Raw genomic sequence first — 20239 nt, 5'->3', positions numbered from 1 at the left:
CCTGTTTCATTGGCCAGCCTGCATTTATAAGGCAGGAAGGGGCAATCCTCCCCTGCCGGTTATAGTTCCAGCTTGCTGCCTTAGCCTGCTACTGTTATTGCTCTGGTGACTTTGGATTGATTTATTAATGCTGACCTTTGCCTGTTCCTGACTTCGATTATTTGCTTGTGATCTTCTGCCTGGATATTGACTACGATTGTTTGCTTGTGACCCCTGATCTTCTGCCTGGATATTGACTACGATTGTTTGCTTGTGACCCCTGATCTTCTGCCGGAATACCAACTCTGCTGGCTTGCCCGTGACCTATTGGACTTCTGCCGGGTCTTCACTTCGCCCGCCTGGGTTCTCCACAGTCAGCACGCAATTCACGACCCTTTGTTGTCTGTGGCCAAGTCTGTCCCCACCATTAGGGGCTCCAGCGAACACCAGACTTCAGAGTAGATTCCGGGTTTTGTGGTGCAGGCTGTTGGTGTTCCTAACATTATAACCGGCCAAAAATTTTGAAGTGAGTGATATTTTTGACACCAGTTTGATGGAACCAAGTCCAGCTCAAGTATTGGCAGGACAGATCCAGACCCTGTCTCAAATGGTCCAGGAATTGTCCCAGCGACAGGCTGCCCAGGAACAGGCGTCCCGAGCCTCACAAGCTGCTCAGTCTCCTGTTGTGGAACCCAAGATGCATCTTCCAGACCTGTTTTTGGGAGATCGCAGGGCCTTCCGTAACTTCCGCGAAAGTTGTAAACTTTACTTTAAGTTGAGACCACTGTCATCCGGGTCCCCATAGCAAAGAGTGGGGATAATCATCTCTCTTCTACAAGGGGATCCCCAATCTTGGGCATTTAGCCTGGAACCCAATTGTCCTCAGTTGCAGTCCGTAGATGCCTTTTTCAAAGCTCTTGGTTTAATCTATGATGACCCGGACCGAGTGGCTTCTGCTGAAGCACAGCTTCGATCATTAAAGCAAGGTCGACGTTCCGCTGAAGAGTATTGTTCCAACTTCAGGCGGTGGTCTTCAGACTGTGCTTGGAATGACCCAGCTCTTCGCAGTCAATTTCGCTTGGGTCTCTCTGATCAAATTAAGGACTCCCTTGTCCAGTATCCCACTGCGGAAACCCTCGAGGAACTCATGAAATTGGCCATTCGGATTGACAGGAGATATAAGGAAAGAAAAGCTGAGAAGGAAGACGCTTCAACTTATTCTCCTATGCCTCCTTAAGTTGCCTCCGTGGATCAGGTTGAACCTATGCAATTGGGAGCATATCAACTGTCATCTGAGGAACGTACCCGAAGGCGCACCTTGGGTCTCTGCTTATACTGTGGAGGAAAGGGCCATCTGCTTCGTTCCTGCCCCGTTAAGCCGGGAAAAGACCAGGCCAAGTGAACATGGAGAGTGTCCATTTAGGCCTACAAGTCATCTCTCCAAACAATTCCTTACTTGTACCTGCTCAACTCACCGTGAACGGACAAGATGTTTCCATTCCAGCATTTGTGGACAGTGGAGCTGCCGGGAACTTTTTGGATTTGGCCCTCGCCCGGTTCTTGGGTTTCGTAGCCGTTCCTCTGGAATCCGTCATTACTGTCGTTGGATTGGATGGAAATCGTCTAGATAAGGGTGAGATATATTTTCGTTCGCCTTCTCTACAGTTAAAGGTGGATGCCCTTCACTCCGAACTTATCTCTCTATATCTTATTGATTGCCCTTCGGTTCCTCTAATTCTGGGTCACCCCTGACTTGTTCTTCACAATCCTTGTATCGACTGGACCAAGGGCGAAATTATCAAGTGGGGTCCTCAATGTTCTTCTTCTTCATGCTTGTCTCTACCACTCAGAATTACTCAGGTCTGTCCGGAGCGGTTGCCTTTTCACTACAGTGAATTCGCTGACGTCTTCTCTAAGAAAGAGGCCAATGTTCTTCCTCCACACCGGGAGTACGACTGTGCTATTGACCTTGTCCCTGGTTCTAGGTTGCCAAAGAGGAGACTATATGCCTTATCTATTCCAGAGACCCAAGCCATGGAATCATATGTGAAGGAGAACCTGCAGAAAGGTTTTATTCGGCCCTCCAAGTCTCCTGCCGGAGCAGGCTTCTTCTTTGTGGCTAAGAAAGACGGTGGGCTTAGGCCTTGTATTGATTACCGAGGGTTAAATAAAATAACCATTAAAAATACATATCCTTTGCCACTGATCTCACCTATCTTCGACCAACTAAAAGGAGCTACAGTTTATTCTAAGATTGACCTACGAGGGGCCTACAATTTGATACGTATCCGAAGTGGTGATGAATGGAAAACTGCATTTAATACTCAAACGGGCCATTACGAGTACTTAGTAATGCCCTTCGGTCTCAGCAATGCTCCAGCAGTATTTCAAGATCTGTTCAACGATGTTCTTCGTGAATTCCTGGGTTCTTTTGTCGTGGTCTATCTGGATGACATACTGATCTACTCCCGCTCGTTAGAACAACACCGGGGACATGTCCGACAGGTGCTTATGAAGTTGCGTCAGCATCATCTATACGCGAAACTAGAAAAATGTGACTTCGAAGTCTCCAAAGTCATTTTTCTAGGATATGTCATCTCTCCTGAAGGCTTCGCCATGGATCCCACTAAAGTACAGGCTATTCTCGATTGGGTACAACCTTATAATTTGAAAGCCATCCAAACGTTCCTGGGATTCGCTAATTATTATAGGAAGTTCATCAGTGCGTTTTCCATTCTTGTCGCTCCCATCACAGCTCTGACCCGTAAGGGTGCCGATCCTAAAGTTTGGCCATCTACTGCAGTTTCTGCCTTTGAAGCCTTGAAACGTGCTTTTATGTCTGCTCCAATCTTGAGACATCCTAATCCTGACCTCCCCTTTATTGTTGAAGTCGATGCTTCTGATGTGGGAGTTGGAGCCGTATTGTCTCAAAAGGATCTTAAAGACCACCGTTTTCATCCTTGTGCCTATCGGTCTCAAAAATTCTCTTCCGCGGAAGAACATTACGACGTGGGCAATCGTGAATTGCTGGCCAGCAAATGGGCACTAGAAAAATGGCGCCAGTGGATTGAAGGAGCAAAACATACTATCACAATATATACGGACCATAAGAACTTGTCCTATATTGAGTCAGCTAAAAGATTGAATTCCCAGCAGGCACGGTGGTCCCTCTTCTTCTCTCGCTTTCACTTCATTATTACTTTCCGGCCCGGTTCAGAGAACCTTAGGGCGGATGCTCTGTCCCGCAGCTTTATCTCTGCTCAAATTCCAGCGTCTGAGCCCTGTTCCATCATTCCTACTTCCTCTATTTTGGTTGCCTTCACGCAGGAGTTAGGTAAAACCCTTCAGCAATGTCAACTACAGGCACCTTCTGAAACCCCAGAGGGGAAAATATTCGTGCCGGTGCACCTCCGGAAATCAGTCCTTTCCCAGTGTCATGATAACAAGATTTCTGGACATATGGTATTGCTAAGACCATTGAAATTGTGTCTTGTACGGTCTGGTGGCCATCATTGTCTAAAGATGTAAAAGAGTATATTTTATCCTGTGACCTGTGTTCCAAGAACAAAGTCTCCCGAAGTTCTCCTTCTGGGCCATTACTGCCGTTACCTGTGCCGGTCAGACCTTGGACCCATGTATCCATGGACTTCATCGTGGACTTACCTTTATCCTCTGGGTGTAACACCATCTGGGTAACCGTAGACCGGTTCAGAAAAAATGGCCCATTTTATTCCTTTAGCCAAGTTACCTTCCGCTCGTTCTTTGGCCACCTTGTTCATCAAATATATATTCTGTCACCATGGACTACCAGAAGATATCTTGTCAGACCGGGGCTCACAATTTATTGCAGTTTTCTGGAAAGCCTTTTGCTCGCTCCTAGGCATCAGCCTCAGTTTGTCATCCGCCTACCATCCACAGTCGAATGGACAGACCGAAAAGGGTAAATCAATCTTTGGAGCAATACCTTCGACTGTATATTTCTAAACATCATGACAATTGGGTCGATCTCCTTCCATGGGCCGAATTCGCATACAACAACACATGCCACACGTCTTCCCTGTACTCTCCGTTCTATTGTAACTTGGGGTACCATCCCAGAGCCAACTCCTTGTCCTCTCTATCCACCAACAGACCACCTGAAACCGGATACATGGCCATCCGCCTTAGGAAGATATGGAAATCTGTGCATCAGTCTTTACTTCGAGCTTCCTTTAAGTACAAGGTGTTTTCTGATCTACATCGTTCCGCTTGTTCATTCAAGGTTGGGGACTCTGTGTGGCTCTCCACTCGGAATATAAGACTCCGTCAGCCATGTAAGAAATTAGGACCCAAATTCATTGGTCCATTTACCATCCTTCAGCAAATCAACCCAGTGGCATTCAAACTAAAACTTCCGGAATCCTTGAAAACTCCCAGTACATTTCACTGTTCTTTATTGAAACCTGCCCGACCTGCCAGGAAATCCAAACCTCAACCAGTTTCGGTGGATGGATATCAAGAATTTATAGTGGAGAAAATCCTGGATTCAAAAAGGGTTCAAGGTCAGGTTCACTACTTAGTTCATTGGAAGGGGTACGGCCCGAGGAACGGTCGTGGGTACCGCAAAGAAACCTACACTCTGATAGGTTACTCACAGAGTTCTTTAAAAAATTTCCCAGAAAACCGGGTTGTCGGGGTTCCTTGACCCCTCCTCAAGGGGGGGTACTGTTACGAGCCGCGGCGGCTCTGGGCACCGCCGCGACTCGCTCCCCGCTGCTTCCTGTGTCCCGGCCGTCGTCATGACTGCTACTGTTATTGCTCTGGTGACTTTGGATTGATTTATTACTGCTGACCTTTGCCTGTTCCTGACTTCGATTATTTGCTTGTGACCCCTGATCTTCTGCCTGGATATTGACTACGATTGTTTGCTTGTGACCCCTGATCTTCTGCCTGGATATTGACTACGATTGTGTACTTGGGACCCCTGATCTTCTGCCGGAATACTGACTCTGCTGGCTTGCCCGTGACCTATTGGACTTCTGCCGGCTCCTCACTTCGCTCGCCTGGGTTCTCCACAGTCAGCACGCAATTCACGACCCTTTGTTGTCTGCGGCCAAGTCTGTCCCCACCACTAGGGGCTCCAGCGAACACCAGACTTCAGAGTAGATTCCGGGTTTTGTGGTGCAGGCTGTTGGGGTTCCTAACAGGAGGTCCTATCACCAGATTTCTCAACGGTGGAGAGGCTAAAAGATGCCTAATTTGGAGGTATTTATAGAAGTCACCCTTGGGCAGCGAATACAGGGCACTAAGATGCGAGTAGGAGGAAAGCTCGCCCGAGTCCAACAAATGACCTAAAGTCTGAATACAACACTGACCCAACCAGAGAGATTTAAATCTGCTATTTGTCTGGCGATCACCTGTAACGACACACCCGTCGTGGGACGTATAAGCCACCCCTCAGTCTCCCGGCACAGGAGGTCCCACACAGAGTGTCCCTAGTAAGGGCTGGCAAGGTCTCCGTGGGAGGCCTCCACTGACTAGGTACCCATAGAAGATCCGTCAGAGAGAACTCTGGGTTACATGCTATTTCCAGTTCTTACCCAGGGTTTCACCCCCCTTAGAAGGTACCAGTCCCAAACCTGGGACAAAATTCCAGCCTCATGATATTTTGTCAAGTGAGAAAGGGCCAGTCCCCCTTGTCGTTTCCCTCTAGTCATACACTGCATAGCAATACGTGGGGGTCTGGACTTCCAAACATATGTTTTCATCAGAGAGGTCAATTTGGCTAGTAACCCCGGGGAAAGGCAAAACGGGAGCATACAGAATAGGTACATTAATTTAGGGAAAAGCATTTTAAACGCTGAGATCCTGCCTAACCAGGAGACCTCAAAGTACATCCACGACCGTATGAGCTTCAATAATTGTTGGTGTAGTAGATAAAAGTTATAATCTACATTGAATCTAGATGGGAAGTTATTTGAATCCCAAGATAAGTAAATCCAGTAGTTTTCCAAGAGTAAATAAATTTATCTTTTAAGGCCTGCAATCTGGCTGCTGGGACATTTATAGGGAGTACCTCTGTCTTTGAGGTATTCAATTTATAAAGGGAAGGTCTCCCGAACTGAAACAGAAGGTCATGTATCGCTGGCAGCGAGGTCTCCGGGTTAGTCATGAACAGGAGTACGTCGTCAGCGAATAAGCACACTTTATGGGATGACCCTCTCACATCTAGTCCTGTGCATCTTTGATCAAGTCTTATTCGTGCCGCCAGGGCTTCTATAGCCATCAAATAGATAATAGGAGACATGGGGAAACCCTGTCGGGACCTATGTAACCTGTCAAACGCCTTTTCGGCATCCAGAGATAGCAATAACATGTTATCATCGTTTTTATGGCATTGTTCTATTAGATGGAAAATACGTCTTGAATTGTCAGGCCTGTCTACCTGTCACAAAACCCAATCTGATCTGGGTGGTTCAATTCTGGAATGATGGGAGAAAGTCTGTTAGCAAGTTTTGCGAATATCAGTATTTAAAAGGGCTATGGGACGATAATTCTTACAGTCAGTAGGGTCCTTTCCCGGTTTGGGGATGACCACTATATGGGATTCTAACATCTCAGATGGGAAGAAGCCAAGATGAGTTCCGGCCTCATATAGTTGGAGAAGGATAGGCGACAGCACATCTTGAAATGTGGTAAAAAATGAGGTGGCAATGTCGTGTTCTGTCGGCTGGTAAGTAGAGGGGTCAGTACTCAGATTACAAAGATCTGTGTAGAAGGCCGCAAAGGAGTCTGCAATAGCTCTTGGATTGGTAATCTTAGTGCCCTTGGATGTTGTGATGGCTCTAATACGATTTCGGGCCTGTAGTCCCCGAAGTTTACCGGCTATTACCCGCTACATAGTATTTTTGGCATAGTTTAGATAATGCCATTTTGGTTCGCTTCATAAGTAGTTTTTGCAATTCAGCTTTGACCTGTGTTCTCTCGAGATTCAGTGTTTTAGACGGGTGTGTTTTGTTCTGGGTGTCTAAAAATGTAGGTTTTGCTTCCAGTTCAGTCTGTAAATATATGTTCACCTTATGTAATCTAGAGGCTATCTGAATAATCTTACCCCGAACTACCACCTTTAGGGCGCACCAGTACGTAAACACAGAAGTATCAGCTGGGTCATTAGTTTGTGTAAAGAAGTGAATGGCATCTGCTATCTCTAATTTTGCCTCAACCGAGAGTAGCAAGTGTTCTGATAAACGCCATGGACATAACGTAAATGGTGTTCTATTGGAAGTCCATGAAGTCAATGCATCCGTGTGTCAGGCCGGACCTAAGGATAAAGGCATCACCCAATACAAATACACATAAGAATGAAGGGGTATCCAAAAATGAGCAACAACTCAACACTGGAACTGAGGTACCCCCTCAATGTCCTGTAAAAAGTCCTTGGGACGCTCGTCTAAGTCTCCAGAATCTTTAGATAAACCTTAAAGACACTCGTCTAAAGTCTGAAGATGTTTAGATGATCTTAATGCCCACTTGTTTCAACGGACCCTCCTGTATCGACCCTGAGATAAAGAGATAGAGGCCAAAGAGAGCTTGTGTAAATCCAACTCTCAGCTGCCTCCAACATTTGGAGAAGAATATATTCTTGGGTCTTGGCCCAAAGGAGAGAGAACTCAGGTCGAGCTAGGGAGCACATCCCGAATCGGAGATTCTCTGCGTCTCGATCCCCCCTGAGTAGACCAGTCATTAAAAATATGGGTTCTGACTTTGGGGTCAGGCTGAGATACCGGAAGGTTCCAGGACACTAAAAGCTTTGTCCCTTCTTCAACTGAATTATGATATGCAGTTTGTTATGTCTGTGGATCAGCAGTTTCACTGGGAACCCCATCTGTAGGAAATATCTTTACTTCTTAGGGTTATTGTGACTGTTTGAAAAGCTCTTCGCTTCGCCACAGTGTGTTGGGAAAAATCTGGAAACACTTGAATGTCTTGAAGGAGATCTGTGCCTTCTGCTTCCCTGGCCGCCCGCAGAATACATTCCTTAGTATGGAAGAAGTGAACGCATAATAAGTTATCTCTGGGAACGGTGTCCGGTGCCCTCTTATTTTTACGGAGACGCTGTATGCGATCAATGATTAGGTCTTGTGTAGAAGCCGAAGGGAGTAGTTTCTGGAAAAGATTGGTGGCAAAGGATAGTAAATCTGCATTTGAGATCCGATCTGGTATTCCCCGGATTTTGAGGTTATTACGATGCGATTTGTCTTCCATATCCGCCAACTTATCTCTCAAGATAATAACTTCTGACTCAAGTTGTTCATGAAATGTAAGAAGTTCGTTATGCGAAGAGACCGATTCTTAGAATTTATTAGAAATATAAGATGTACCGCCCTGGAGTCCAGTGCCGCAACCTCTGATTGAATGGCTTTCATGGAGGCTCTCAACTCTGCTGATAAGTCAACTTTCAAGGTGGCTAACAAAGTTTCAATTGACTTGAAGGAAATCGGAGCCTCAGGATCGATCATGTGGGTAGAAGACTGAGGAGGTGGGGTAGATGTTAAGACAATATCAAGCTGCTCAGGATCGTCTACCCGTCCACTCCCCGTTTCCCGGGTCTTCGTTTTTTTTTTTAATGTATCTTTAGTGTTGCTATTTTCACATTCGTAAAAACGTACCCAACCCTCTGACACCCTGTTATGTCAACAAATGGATCTTTTATTTAGGATTCACCTATTGTTTAGGCAGACAGAAGGTAAAGATGACCCTGCCCAAATGAACAATATATTACACACAGCATACCACAGTATTGATAATAGAAAATATATAGATTTATATTGATACCCAGATTTATATTATTAAAGGACTGATTTATAGTTACATATAGAGACACAATCTCATTGTTATTGGCATTTTGTGGCTGTTTTGTTGCTTTATCATTGGTATGTTTTGGATATTGAAGCTTTTACAGATCTAGGAGGTGGAAACCTACTACATGCTGAGATATTGTCCTTTATGTAGGATGAAGCCAGTAAAATGATTCATTCATAGACTTTACATGGTAATGTCGGCTCTACAAATTCTAAATATATTTATGATAACTTATTAACACTAAATAAAAGAGAGGTGGATTTACATCTTGCTGCAGCCACTGTATCAGACTATCATAGAGCTAAACAAATACCCAGAGTCTTCAGTCAATAACCAGCCCACTATAGGCCGTATAAACACTGAATTCTGTAGAACATAGTGGGTGATTTTAAATAACTGTTCCATGAATTTGATCCATCTGGTTACTGAGGAGGTAAAGAAGGACCTGGTGGATGTAAGATACTAAATCACCAAGATTAATGATTCACATGATAACATCAATGATACCACCAAGGATTGGTTTATCAGGTAATTAATATAGAGAAGAGATTATCTTGTTCAAAGTCAAACTCCATAAAGCATCTTCAGACTATAAGGACCACAGAGTAGAGCCTTGGCTCTTGGGGGATATGTGCTAGACCACATAGACCCAAAAGGTGCTTTCTAAGAAGAGGTGTCTATATCCAGGACAGCTGTAGTGAGGGGGGAACATCTCCCTTTCCAGGATGGATAATGCACCTGGTTCCTCTTCAGATCCATCTCTTGTGTTTGGAGTGAATTGTACCAGTGCAAACGACAGAGAAAAAGGAAAAGACGCCACCTGATGAGGGGCGGCTCAAAGCACAAGGTCGGAAAAACCAACGACGGGTGTCACCAAACCGTGATTTACTACCTTACTAAAAGAAACAACTACAATTAAATAAAACATCTTACAGAAAGGTCTCAGCTTTGTGTTTTCCTTTATTCAGTCAGATTTGCCCACTGAAATCATAACTTTAAGAATACTGTAACCACTAATAAACCTACATTTTATACACCGAGCACATTTGACCGATAAACAACAATAGCTCTATACATACTTTGGTTAGAATGGTGTCTATAGAATCCCGAGACACCTCCACAAGGGAGCTATAAGCACAACTGTTCCATTTCTGGGAGACATCTCTTACAGAGCGGGCCAGTGATAAGGATATTATAATTCAGCCAGCAGATAAAGGGGAGCTATAGTGATATTAGACTACTCATACTATCACAATGAAGCCTTACACCAACTCAGTGATATGGATGCACATGTACAATTGGACCTTGATCTCACTTTTAAGAATAAAGTCTGTATCAATGAGAAGATCCATTTAGGCTTCACCAATCAGGTCAAATCAACAGACCATAATACGATATTACATGTATCCAGCCATCACCCTCCATTTCTTACCCTATCACAATTCTTAAGAGTCAGACAAATTGACAGTAATGATATTGAATGTCACAAACAGATGACAGATTTGGGACATATATTTATTGGGCATGGTTACAATGTACATGAGATTCAAAAGGTGATCATTAAAAGCACTTAAAATGGATAGACAGATACTATTAGAACTGAAATAGAAGAAACTACATAACAATAATAGATTGATGGTTGGCACAACATTCAGTAACACAGTCACCTTAGACGAGCTATCAACAAAAATTGGATCTTTTTGACCAGTGATCTTGGCTTGAAAATTTATTTTTCTGATTGTCCTTTGATATGGTACAAAAGAGGTCGCATCTTGAGGGACCTTTTGGTACTGAATGACCCTGTACAAAAATCCATCAGTCACCCATCCTTTCCCCGTCCACTTAGATTGGGCAGCATTAGGACTGATGGTTGTGTTATCTGCAACAATATGCTATTAGGAACACACTTCAACCACCGTCATTCAGGTAAAAAGATTGCAATTAACAATCTGTTTACTTGTAACAGCTCCTATATTATTGTTAAATGTCCCTGTGGATTACTATACTTGGGTAAGACTGAACAAATATATGGTAATGGATTAGAACTATAACATTGTGTAATATATATTTTCCTTGAGGAAATGTTTGCCAACACATTGATCAGCACAATATGCAATATATCACATTGGTATAAAAAAAATTGTTATTGGAGTTGGCAGATAGCTTTATGGGATTCAAGTGATTTAAGATAACGGATGATATTGGATGATGTGTGCGCGTTATTGGAGATTTGTAAATTTTTCCTTCAGGGTATTTATCAGCAGTAAGTAGTATTACTGGGACATGATCCTTTAAAGCTCACTGACTTGTGAATAATTATCCAGATGATGGAGCACTTCACTGATTGACAGCTGTGCGGATATAGAGTCTAGTTTTGAAATAATGTCAGTACAATGCCAGTTACTTTGTATTAGTACTATATATGTTACACTACATTAGAGAATGTTATACTATTTTCTGAGCTTGAGATTTGTATCTGTTTACAGATATTTATACCATAAGGATTGACAAATGGACATTTTCTTTCATCTCTAGACCTTCACTTGTTTCCTTTTTCTGCCATATATCTAATTATGTATTTATTTCTCATTACTAATGAATGAATATAGATACTTAATGTGGTAATATACATTGAATATATATATATATGACTGTGGCTTAGTACTATAACATTGTGTGATATACATTTTCCATGAGGCTTTGCTTGTAAACAATGTAACCAGCATGATGTGTAATATATCACATTGGTGTAAAGTTGTGTTTGTGTTACTGGATTTAGCACATGGTTATATGGGATATAACTATAACATATACATAGATAGCCCTCTTGGCGCTCACAATGGCCACACCTGATTAAGCAGATGTCCAAGGAGACTGCAAACTTCTTAAAACATCTCACAAAATAACAAGAAAAGTGACTGCGCTCAATGGGTACATAAAGAACATGTATTAATAACATACATTTATAATAGGTCTCACTGCAAGAATAAAATACAATTATATTGTGATGTCACCATATACAGATACCATAAGGCCTATTTCCAATGCTTAAAATAGGTAATTATATAGAAACCGAACTTAACTAAATAGATGAAAGAGTCTGAATTTGTTTCTATTATATTGACTTACTACCATATGATTATAGTGTATAATATGTATTATGAAACACTAGTCTTGATATATTGTAAATAAATGAAAATTCTGCTTTGTTACTAATCTTATTGTACTCGATAACAGGCTTTAGATAGATTTGATAAAGGTAAAAACACGGCCACCTGCTGATGGATATAATTGAGGTTACAGGTGTCAGTGTTTGCAGGATATTGACCCATCTGACGGATGCCTGTGAAGAAATCACCAATTAGGGTGAAGAAACGCGTTATGACTATGTACATATTTCTGATTGCCTGGATGGTAACTTTATTCCCTTATGGGAAGGAGCCTGTTTGGTACTATTGTTCCTAAATATATCAATTATAACTGAGCTATTATCCAGTGGGTGACAGAGTGATATCTTCATTATAATATCGTAACCAGGTTATTAAAGTGGAAGGATTGGGAAACCTATCTGGAAATCCGTGTGTGAACCAAGCATAGTGGATAAGTACCTTTACATCTCCAGACGTGAGTGGATGGATACTTGCAGTCTGTGTGAACTTGGATTGCAGTGTATGATACTTCCCTGACTGGTATAGTACGTTACATTGTTACATCTGTCTATGGTCACTAATTCCTGGTAGAGATATACCACAAATCTGTTTGTTATTGGCACAGAAAGATAAAATGGCTTTAACTAGCTAAACAGGTGACATTTATCATATGTGGATGGTTTCCTATTTCTTCAATTGCGATCTTGTCTGGAATGTATTTTATTTCTTCTTCTGTCTTGTAAAACAACTAATGGATACAGCTAGTGTGGATCACTTCAATATCACTTTATATATCTCCTGACAAAGCATGGAGATATCATAGGTAGGAAGAGGAAAGGACAGAAGTTTCTTTATTTAGGTGCACAGAATCCTCTATAATTAGTTATTCTACTACATATGTATTCGATTCATCCTTTTATTAAAATATAACCTTTATTAAAGTTGATTTAAAAAGCGAAAATGTGGATTAAAAAATATACTTAGAAAAAGTGATCTTGATAATAAAAGCTGGAAACACTACCATCCTGTACCTATATACTCCTGCTTCATGGACTATATGGTATGAAGATGTTAATAAATTTAACCTGCAGTGCTATGGAGAGGTCAATTCAATATATGACCTGCAGTAGCAAAAAGATGTTGGTCTATTTTATTGATTTACATATATATATATATATATATATATATATATATATATGATGTATGGATAGTATATGCCAGTCTACACAATAATAGCTCTGGATATCTAATTGCAAAGGATTGAATAGTGTTAGCCGTTCAATTCTTCTAATATCTTCTATAATTGTCAATTCAAAATACACACACACCCTGCATTGAGTATGAATGATAGTATAATCAACTCTCTCACTACAGCTGTTGAGGTCTAATAAGACTATTCTCAATATTCTCCGCGAATCTCGCTTCTGAATACACTAAAGTTACGGGGTGTGATTTGCTATCTGCCTCTTAGTCCCCTCTATCTTTGGGTATAATGGGGTATAGATTGCAAAGTTAAATTTCTTCAGGTATGAGGATTGAGTGGTTCCAGCGGTAACGCCTACGCGCGTTTCGCTATGTTGCTTATTCATTGTCGTCCACTAACTCTCTAGTATCCTCCACAAATTCAGAGTCTGAGTCCCATCCTAGAGTCGGGACAGGACCTTTTATTTTATCACCAGATGATATGCCCAAGAAGCCAGTCACCAAGGTTGGTGATTGTTGTGACTGAAGAGGCAAAGCAAGAGTTTTTCCATTCTTGTTAACCTTCTCCCTAGGTGACCTAGACTGTCTGATGGAAGACACATTCATAGAGGTCTTATGGACAAGTGCAGGAACTGACGCACAGGCTGGAATGGGCACAGAAAAATCGTGATCAGATGACTTGACTGTGGATGTAGTGTACTTCTGACAAACAGCTTTAACAAAGTCCATAGTATTATGAATAATGGGGTCATCGGAATTTAGTAATGAGAAGGCCCAGGTTTGTGGCTCCCCTCTAAAACACATAATAATTGAACCCACTTGGTTAAATTGGTCAACAAAATAATCCGGACTTTCTTGAAACTGTTTCATGTAAAGTTCGAGTACCGTAACAAACTGTTTGATGTCTCCATCAAAGAAGACTGGCTTTTGGGCTATTGAGCGTTCAGGCTCAATAGCAGACTCTGGAGAGTACCCAGCTTGTTCAACAGTCTCTGGAGAGTCCTCGGCTGTGACGGCAGAGCAGGAGTCCCCGGCTGGGACGGCAAGTCGGGCACACCTGACGGAAAGCCCGGCCTGGGCACAGCACTCCGACTGGATAGCACTGTGAGATGCCTCAGAGCAGACAGCACTGTGAGATGCCTCAGAGCAGACAGCACCAAGTGGCAAATCGGGCTGAACCGCACAGAGTGGCAACTCGGGCTGAACCGCATGGACAGGCAACTCGGGCTGAACCGCATGGAGTGGCAACTCTGCAGTGGACTGGAGGGACAGGGCCCTCTCTGGAGCGGACTGTAAGGGCAGCGCCCCCTCTGGAGCGGACTGTAAGGGCAGCGCCCCTCCCTGGAGTGGACTGTAAGGGCAGCGCCCCCTCTGGAGTAGACTGTAAGGGCAGCACCCCCTCTGGAGCAGACTGTAAGGGCAGCGCCCCCTCTGGAGCTGAAGACTTGGGAATAGAGGCAGCGGCTGAAGACTCGGAAGTAGAAGCAGCGGCTGAAGACTCGGAAGTAGAGGGAGCGGCTGAAGACTCAGGACCGGACACAGCGGCAGGAGACTCAGGACCGGACACAGCAACAGGAGACTCAGGACCGGACACAGCGGCAGGAGACTCAGGACTGGTGGTAGCTGGAACTGGCACCGCAGGACAGACGGTAGCTGAAACTGGCACCGCAGGACAGACGGCAGCTGGAACTGGCACCGCAGGACAGGCGGCAGCTGGAACTGGCACCGGAGGACAGGCGGCAGCTGGAACTGGCACCACAGGACAGGCGGCAGCTGGAACTGGCACCGCAGGGTAAAGCAGCAACTGGAACTGGCACCGCAGGACAGGCGGCAACTGGAACTAGCACCGCAGGCGGCAACTGGAACTGGCAGATTAGGCCCCATCCCAGGGAACAGATTAGGTTGAAGTAAAGCAACAGGAGGTGACATGCAGAATCATCTAGGGTCTGGAGAGGAGCACACTGAAGGCTGCTCCATAGAATGTTGTGGTCTGTGGAGCGGACAGCTTTGTGAGAAATGTTCGCCACTGGCGCAGTAGTGGCATAGTTTACCAATCCTTCTGCGCCATCGTTCCTGGTCAGTGAGAGGGGGACGCAGGTAGCTTGGCCATTTAGAATCCCTAATGGTAGGGACCGCTGACATTACCAGAGATGCAGCACCAATGTCAGAAAAAGTTCTGGGAGGATTCTCTGCGGTCTGCATGCTTTCATTAGAGGAGTTTGTTGCTTTAAAATCAGAATTAGTGTTGAAACTACTTAACACAGCAGCAGGAAGGGTTTTAAGCAGTTCTTGGAGTAAAGTGAATACTTGTATGATTTGGTAATGGAGCTGAACAATGTCCATTTGCAGCATTTGTAATTGTGGATTTACTGACATGTCTAATAGCCAAACACAGAGTTCAATGCAAAAACACTAGGAATTCCAGGACTAAGGCAGAGGGCGTGCAATCAGCAGGCCCAGATTGTATGGCAGTTCATCATGATATGAATCCCAGTGCATGCACGAAGAGCAACAGAAGTGTAAAGCAATATGTCTTTATTCAGGTAAATACACAAAGATAACTCAGATCCACTGATTAGAACAGGTTCCTAAGGAGACTGTATAGTAAAAATGGCAGGAACAGGTATTATAAGTTTTACCCCAGTCCAGAAGGCACAAGGCTGTCCAGGAAAGCAGACAGAGTCTAGGGATCAAGCAGAGATCAGACAAACAAATCCAAATAGCCAGGCAGAGATAAAGCGAATAAGCGAGGTCCAAAAGTCAGGCCAAAAGGTTAGGGCAAGAGGCAAAACAGCGTGGTCCAAGGTACAGGCAAACGAATCAGGGTCTCAGGCAAGGTCCAAGGTACAGGCAGGGGTCATACACAGAAGTTCAATCCAGAAGGTATATACCAAACAGAACAGGAGCAGGTTAGCAGCAGCCAGGAACAAACAGGATGAACTGCACAGAGCACAGCTTGAGGCAGGTATTTCAAGCACTGCGACAGGTGCAATTCTAATTAGCATCAGACAAGGAGATTAACTCCTTCAAGCATGTTGCAGAGTTCAGGAGCAGGACAGGAGCACCTCTGGTGGATTATAACTACTGCTGCCAGATACAAAACATAGGCAGTCATAACATGTACAATCTATTTTGCAATTTTTTATTTAATTGATATTTTTCTAATAACTACTCATTGAGACAGTCCACATTTCTTGTTATAATATGGACTAACGGACTTAATATTAACCTGTTCATGTAGAATTTAGCCTGTATACTATGGAAGTTTTGCTAATTTGTCCTCCAGTGTAGTATTAGGTATTATAGGGACATGAATCTTCTGATGTGATACAAGATGGGACTTTTGGTTAAAACACTTGCTACATTCAGAGCATTGAAATGGCTTCTCACCTGTGTGAATCATCTGATGTGTTACAAGATATGACTTTTTGGTAAAACACTTGGTACATTCAGAACATTGAAATGGCTTCTCCCCTGTGTGAATCTTTAGATGTGTTACAAGAGCTGACTTTTGGGTAAAACACTTGCTACATTCAGAGCATTTAAATGGTTTTTCTCCTGTGTGAATCCTCTGATGTACAACAAGTTCTGACTTATAGCTAAAATACTTGCTACATTCAGAGCATTTAAATGGTTTCTCGCCTGTGTGAATCTTATGATGTGCTACAAGATTTGACTTATGGCTAAAATACTTGCTACATTCAGAGCATTTAAATGGTTTCTCTCCTGTGTGAATCTTATGATGTGTTACAAGATGTGACTTAAAGGCAAAACATTTGCTACATTCAGAGCATTTAAATGGTTTCTCGCCTGTGTGAATCTTATGATGTGCTACAAGTTCTGACTTTTGGGTAAAACACTTGCTACATTCAGAGCATTGAAATGGCTTTTCGCCTGTGTGAATCTTATGATGTCTTAAAAGATTCGACATGAGGGTAAAACACTTGCTACATTCAGAGCATTTAAATGGCTTTTCTCCTGTGTGAATCTTTTGATGTTTTACAAGTTCTGACTTCAGGATAAAACACTTGCTACATTCGGAACATTTGAATGGTTTCTCCCCTGTGTGAAGCATATGATGAGCTACAAGTTGTGACTTTGTGGCAAAACATCGGCTACATTCAGAGCACTTATATGGTTTCTCCCCTGTGTGAATTCTTTGATGTGTAACAAGACTTGACTTGCAGGTAAAACACTTACTGCATTGAGAGCATTTAAATGATTTATCCCCTGTGTGAATCCTCTGATATCCAACAAGTTCTGACATTTCAATAAAACACTTGTTACTTTCAGAGAATTTAAATGGTTTCTCTTCTATACAAAGCCACTGATGTTTTGCAAGATCTGACTTGAGGGTAAAACTCTTGATACATTTAGAGCATAGATCGTGTTTCTCTCCTGCGAAATTCATCAAGTAACAACTTAGTTGAGATGGTTTCTCTTATTCAGAAATTGAAACTTGCTTGTGTGAAACCTCTAGAGTGGAAGAATTAATGTCTGCAGTCTATATTACTTGTTGGTGAGATTTTTATTTTTTTGGAACACTCAGATTTTCATAGAAAAATGTCCTCTTCTGCTGTTCTTTCTGGATATACTGCTTATTAATTCACCTGTAGGATAAAATTATGATAATGTTTAAAAGCCTATTGACCACCTGTGTAAATCTACTTTAACAGTAGTTGTGTTATATTGTATAAGGAGCACAAAGTATATTTATATACACTAGCAAATATGACCCAGTCACTGACCATTGTTTTTATTTTTGTGTATGTTCCCATATTGCTGGGACCCTATTGCCAATGAAATGTGCAGTAAATAGAACTCTATAGAACTATGTTTTATTAATGTACTCATGGTTTATTAATGTCTCTGTACATATTTGTATAATCATCATATTCTGCCATCAGAATGCTCCTATGATACGTTACTCATCTCCTGCACAGACCATAGATGTGTAACACCTGCTACCAGTCCTGTCACACCTGTTGTCAGCCGATGCACCAGAATGCCGGCGTTTTCTCTGCACACATCATGGAATTTGGAATAATGAGATCACCTTCCTGTCACTCAGTAGAAACAGCAACATCACAACATGTTGGCTGACAGTGTGTCCCCTAGGATTGACAGCATGAGTCAAAAGTTGATTTTAATGGCAGAGAGGAAAGATAGATGGATAGGTTGGGAGTTTGGGTTTAGTGTGTATCAGAAATTTAGAAAATATTAAAGAATAATGGCTAGAAACATTGAATTATAAAAGAACTTGTACATGTGTCTGGGAATATATGTGTGACTGTTTCTTTTAGTCTGAGTGTCTCATATCAGTAGATAGAATACTAAACTAATGCAGAGAGCAATATTTAAGATATGTGTGAAACTTTTTATGTGCTACAAGATTTTACTTGAGGGTAAAACACTCGCTACATTCAGAGCATTTAAATGTTTTTTCTCCTGTGTGAATCTTCTGATGTTTTGCAAACATTGACTTCTGGATAAAAAGACCAGGTGGAAAATGTATCAAGCTGCGAGTTTCCGGCGTTGCCTACAGCAACCAATCAGATTCTAGTAATCACTTATTTAGTACATTTTACAAAATTGATTGCTAGAATATGATTGGTTGCTATAGGAAACATCTCCACTTTTTAAACCCGCCGGAAACTTGCAGCTTGAAACATTTACCCACAGAATACTATTACAAGAGGCACTCCAGTCCACTGATTTAAATAAAATAAAATATTTATGGAACTTCATTAAAAAAGTTACTTTTACATACTTGAACCTATTTAGGAGAAATGAAAACTTATGGGCAGCATGGTGGCTTAGTGGTGAGCACAGCAGTGGGGTCATGAGTTTGATTCCCGGCCATGGCATTAGTTGTGTGGAGTTTGTATGTTCTTCCCATGTCTGCGTGGGTTTCCTATGGGTGCTCCGTTTTCCTCTCATACTCCAAAAACATACTAATAGGTTAAATGGCTGCTATTAAATTGCTCTTAGTCTCTCTCTCTCTGTGTTTGTATGTTATGGGATTTAGACTGTAAGCTCCATTAGGGGCAGAGAATGCTGTGAATGAGTTCTCTGTACAGCGCTGCGGAATTAGTGGCGCTATATAAATAAAGAAATGATGATGATGATGATGATGCTCCTCCCCCATCCTTCTTATGTCCAGTCTTTGTGGTGCATGTCTTACCCGAGCAGGTTAACATCGGTCCACATGTATGAGCGGTGAACTTGGAGCAGGAGCGAATACAGAGTCTACGCCCTCCACCGTTTTCACTCCGGTATTATCATTGGGTTGAAACAATTTTGCTACTCCGGACAAGTCATCCAAACAATCCTCTGTTTCTAGGTGTAGTCGTTGACACCAAAGCTTCTGTAGCAGAGTTTTCACCGCCTAGCGCAGGTAATCCGTTATCTCCCTGTAGTTGATCCAAGTGTCGGTGCCACCATGCACCAGGTTCGATTTCCACTATGTATGACAATGGCCCTTTACAATGTGCAAACATTGAAAGTACCCACTTCTGCTCTTCACAGTAGTTACGTGCCCACACAGTCTGTCCTATAGACAAAGTCCAAATTTTGGTGCCACCCGAACAACATAGCTGGTTGTGGCATGAACCACATTTCTGTAAGCAAACAAGAAATTGGAAGCTTGTGCTGAATTGTAACCTTGTCTGTGCGCATGGCACGGCAAGCTTGCTCTCGGGTTTGTAGGAAACGTTCAGCCAACCTATTTGTAGCCAAGTGATATGGGGCAGAGGTAATGTGACAAATTCCATTCCTCTTCATTAATGTGGATAATCAATACATACAAAATGGAAGTTGAATAATACAAGTTGTTATTCTTATATGTTTAGGATGTAATGAGTTAACAATATTAGCTGAAAATTAATATGTAATCTTTAGCAGAAGTTGAACACATGTATATGAGGAAATCTATTAACCTGCACTTATAAATTGCAACTGATCTAAGCAAATGTATCCCCCCATGATGTGAAAAGGTGAAGTTGCAGTGAGGCCTACTTGGTAAAAGCCTGTTTCTAAGGGATGTTGAGGAGACCTATAAATGACCA

At 42.5% G+C, this 20239-nt stretch overlaps 4 protein-coding genes across 4 annotated transcripts in view; 2 read left to right on the top strand and 2 right to left on the bottom strand.

Moving 5' to 3' along the window:
- The window catches only part of LOC142150979 (uncharacterized), a 536473-nt gene that overhangs the window by 176030 nt on the left and 340204 nt on the right, over positions 1 to 20239 (top strand). The gene's annotated exons all lie outside the window — the stretch shown is intronic.
- LOC142150978 (uncharacterized) overlaps positions 1 to 20239 on the bottom strand; it is a 323275-nt gene that overhangs the window by 135872 nt on the left and 167164 nt on the right. The gene's annotated exons all lie outside the window — the stretch shown is intronic.
- Positions 1 to 20239, top strand: part of LOC142150983 (uncharacterized) — a 155589-nt gene that overhangs the window by 12968 nt on the left and 122382 nt on the right. The window lies entirely within an intron of this gene.
- On the bottom strand, positions 16429 to 17583 carry LOC142149541 (uncharacterized). Its single transcript, XM_075204872.1, has one exon. The coding sequence runs from the start codon at positions 17581 to 17583 to the stop codon at positions 16429 to 16431; it is 1155 nt and encodes a 384-aa protein (XP_075060973.1).

The sequence above is a fragment of the Mixophyes fleayi genome, chromosome 4 (assembly GCF_038048845.1).
Source record: "Mixophyes fleayi isolate aMixFle1 chromosome 4, aMixFle1.hap1, whole genome shotgun sequence".
NCBI lineage: Eukaryota > Metazoa > Chordata > Amphibia > Anura > Limnodynastidae > Mixophyes > Mixophyes fleayi.
The sequence above is the reverse complement of the archived record's forward strand: the minus strand, read 5'-3'. Positions and strand labels throughout refer to the sequence as shown.

Bases quoted from the DNA above. Each gene is read 5' to 3' on its own strand.
- LOC142149541 (XM_075204872.1), bottom strand. From the start codon at position 17,583: ATGAATTTCGCAGGAGAGAAACACGATCTATGCTCTAAATGTATCAAG.